A 3,812-nucleotide genomic window follows, 5' to 3' on the forward strand; every position below is an offset into this window, starting at 1 on the left:
CCCGGGTAGGCACCATCAAACAAAACCACTTTTGTTCCTCCTGTCTCAGGTCCTCCCGCCCTCCCCTGTCTAGGCACAGATCTGAAATGTTCCCACCAACACATACACCACGCCCCCCACCCCCAACACACTCACGATATACCCTCTTCAATCAAAATCATCACCCTCGCGCCCCAAGCATCCCGCCCTCCCCAAAGGAAGTTGTTATTTAAAGTGGAAAAAAACTTTTTTTTTCTCACTCTGATGGATCTGAGAAGAGGGGGAGAAAGGTGCAACGGAGCCAGGGGAGGTGCTTGGCAGCAGCCCGCGCCAACCAACATTCCTGAGATGTTTGAGAATTCTGGAACGCGCCGACAGAGCTACGTCACTGCAACACGCGGCGCCGAGGCAGGCATTATAAAGGGCGGGCTCCCGGCGCCGAGGCAGACCGTGAGCGAGAGCGCCCCAGAGAAGCTCCTGCCATCTCTGTGCCTCCTCCGCCAGCACCTCGAAAAGAAGGACACCCGCCGTCTCGGCCCTCGCCTCACCGCACTCCGGGCGCATTCGATCCCGCTGCTCGCCGGCTTGTTGGCTTCCGTGTCGTCGCGCTCGTCCCGGTTCCTCCTGCGTGCCACAATGAGCTCCAGCACAGCCAGGGCGCTCGCTGTCGCCGTCACCCTTCTCCACTTGGTCAGGCTGGTGAGTCGGACTTTTTCTTTCTTTCTTTCTTTCTTTTAACCACTGCTTCCCGGTCCGCCCTCTCTAATTCGTTCCCTGGGCCCTGATCTTTCACAGCAGGGAAAGACTGAAAGGTTCGGCGGAGTCGTGGGGTGGGGGAACTTTTGCTTATGTCCAGGGACCTCTTTCTGGGACACAGCCGCCGGGGTAGCCAGGCTGGCGGGACGCCATCGAGACACTTCTGGTGGACGGAGCCCCAGAGCCAGCCCTACGCTCAGGGCACTTTAGGTGCCTCCCCGGATGCAATGCAGTCTCACGCGCTTCTTGTCTCTCTTGCAGGCGCTCTCCACCTGCCCTGCCGCCTGCCACTGCCCTCTGGAGGCGCCCAAGTGCGCCCCAGGAGTCGGGTTGGTCCGGGACGGCTGCGGCTGCTGTAAGGTCTGCGCTAAGCAACTCAACGAGGACTGCAGCAAAACGCAGCCCTGCGACCACACCAAGGGGCTGGAATGCAATTTCGGCGCCAGCTCCACCGCTCTGAAAGGGATCTGCAGAGGTAAGAAGCTTGTGGTTTGCCCCCCTTTAAAAAAACAAAAAACAAAAAACTAATAGTCCCCATAGTCCAGAAGTTTAGTAATTTTGAGGCCATGTATGGTGACGCTTTGTTGATGGTAGCTTGGCAGAAAGGCACATGATTTCAGCAGTCTGGAATGCAATTCAGAGTGTCTGGGCCCAAGGAAAAGCGCATACGGAAAAGTGATTCCTGACTAACTTATTGTTCAGCTCTGGAGTCTCGGGGGAACTGTAGGGAACTTTACCATACATTGAATTGAACAGCGGAAAATATGTATGAGTTTCGGCTTGTGGCGGCGAATCTTAACCTTCTCCTCTCTCCTTTTGCTCGTCTTTACAGCTCAGTCAGAAGGCAGACCCTGTGAATATAACTCCAGAATCTACCAGAACGGGGAAAGCTTCCAGCCCAACTGTAAACATCAGTGCACATGTATTGATGGCGCCGTGGGCTGCATCCCTCTGTGTCCCCAAGAACTGTCTCTCCCCAATCTGGGCTGTCCCAACCCTCGGCTGGTAAAAGTCAGCGGGCAGTGCTGTGAGGAATGGGTTTGTGATGACGACAGCATTAAGGACTCCCTGGACGACCAAGATGACCTCCTTGGATTCGATGCCTCGGAGGTGGAGTTGACGAGAAACAACGAGTTAATTGCAGTTGGAAAAGGCAGCTCACTGAAGAGGCTTCCTGGTAAGTGGATACCAAGTCCTTAAGACACAGTGCAGAAATGCTTTCTGTCTGCAACTTTGTAGAAACCAGTGTGTGTGTGTATGCGTGCATGCATTTAAGAAGTCTTCCATTTCTTTCTAGTCTTTGGCACGGAACCGCGAGTTCTTTTCAACCCTCTGCACGCCCATGGCCAGAAATGCATCGTTCAGACCACGTCCTGGTCCCAGTGCTCCAAGAGCTGCGGAACTGGCATCTCCACACGAGTTACCAATGACAACCCAGAGTGTCGCCTGGTGAAAGAGACCCGGATCTGTGAAGTGCGTCCTTGTGGACAATCGGTGTACAGCAGCCTAAAAGTAAGTTTCTTTCAGGGCTTGACTGTGACCTGACAGGTGGGTGGGATATGAGCCTCTGTTCAAGAAAGAGAAAAGTCAAAGCTATATGTGTAAAGAAATTGTCTTTATGAAGCCCAACACTATGTACAGTGGTTAAATGCACACCTCAAGAAAAAAAAAAAAAAACAACAAATCTCATTCTTGGCTTTCTTTTGTTCTTTCTTCCAGAAGGGCAAGAAATGTAGCAAGACCAAGAAATCCCCAGAACCGGTCAGATTCACTTATGCAGGATGCTCCAGTGTGAAGAAATACAGGCCCAAATACTGCGGCTCCTGCGTAGACGGCCGGTGCTGCACGCCTCTGCAGACTAGGACTGTGAAGATGCGGTTCCGATGCGAAGACGGAGAGATGTTTTCCAAGAACGTCATGATGATTCAGTCCTGCAAATGTAACTACAACTGCCCGCATCCCAACGAGGCATCATTTCGCCTGTACAGCCTGTTCAACGACATCCACAAATTCAGGGACTAAATGCCTCCTGGGTTCCTGGTGTGGGTTGGACAGAGAAGCGGGAGCATCTTGGAGACATGGGTGGGCGGTGGGTGAACGGTGCCTTGCTCATTCTTGAGTAGCATTAAGGTATTTCAAAACTGCCAAGGGGCTGATGCCCATGGACAATAATGCAGCCGCAGTTGGAATACTTCGCTTCATAGTACTGGAGCACTGGTTATGCTTCATATTGGAGCGTTTTTATGGATGACGTTCTGTTTTCTGTTTGTAAATTATTTGCTAAGTGTATTTTTTGCTCCGGGTCATTTCCCCTGCCTCTTGGTTCTACAATTGTAATAGAGATAAAATATGATTAGTTGGGCCAAGTGAAAGCCCTGCTTGTCCTTTGAGAGAAGTAAATAAAAGGGCCTCTCATTCCTTCCCAAGGTGGGGGGGCACTCTGTGAGTGTCCTTGAGACAGCTACCTGCACTCTAAACTGCAAACAGAAACCAGGTGTTTTAAGATTGAATGTTGTTATTTATCAGAAATGTAGCTTTTGGGGAGGGAAGGGAAATATAATACTGGAATAATTTGTAAATGATTTTAATTTTATATCAGTGAAGAGAATTTATTTATAAAATTAATCATTTAATAAAGAAATATTTACCTAATATCTGAATGTATGTTGTTCAGTATTTTTAGAAATTATCCAAGTTATCAGGAACAATTGTTCTTGTCATTCCGATAGGATTTTTCCCCCCTGAGGTCCTACTATGTGTCAAGAACTCCTCTAGGTGCCCTACTTGGGTAACAGTGAACCAGTAGGCCAGTGTCTGCTGTTGTAAATCTTTAAGGAACAATGGTGGCATACAAGCTGCCAGTTTCGAGAGCAAAGTACTGACCACGGGCATTTATGAAGCATAAAAGGAAAGCTTAAATTTAATTTGTTAACCTAAAACAATGATTTGTTTTAATAAGAGTTGAAATGACAGCCTAAGAGTCCCCATCACCCTGAACAAGTGTGGTAGCTGTTTCTTAGTAAGTAGAGGTGGGGAACCTTCTAATAACCTTTGACCATAGCTACATGGTTGAAGCG

General features: G+C 49.4%; 1 protein-coding gene across 1 annotated transcript; it reads left to right on the forward strand.

Moving 5' to 3' along the window:
• Positions 1 to 435: 435 nt before the first annotated feature.
• Positions 436 to 3,395, forward strand: Ccn1 (cellular communication network factor 1). Its single transcript, XM_028788095.1, has 5 exons — positions 436 to 678; positions 997 to 1,210; positions 1,568 to 1,912; positions 2,033 to 2,247; positions 2,455 to 3,395. Exons 1-5 carry the CDS (start codon positions 616 to 618, stop codon positions 2,755 to 2,757), a joined length of 1,140 nt encoding a protein of 379 aa, XP_028643928.1. The 5' UTR covers positions 436 to 615; the 3' UTR covers positions 2,758 to 3,395.
• Positions 3,396 to 3,812: the final 417 nt, after the last annotated feature.

Source organism: Grammomys surdaster, unplaced genomic scaffold (assembly GCF_004785775.1).
Source record: "Grammomys surdaster isolate TR1022 unplaced genomic scaffold, NIH_TR_1.0 125701, whole genome shotgun sequence".
Lineage (NCBI taxonomy): Eukaryota > Metazoa > Chordata > Mammalia > Rodentia > Muridae > Grammomys > Grammomys surdaster.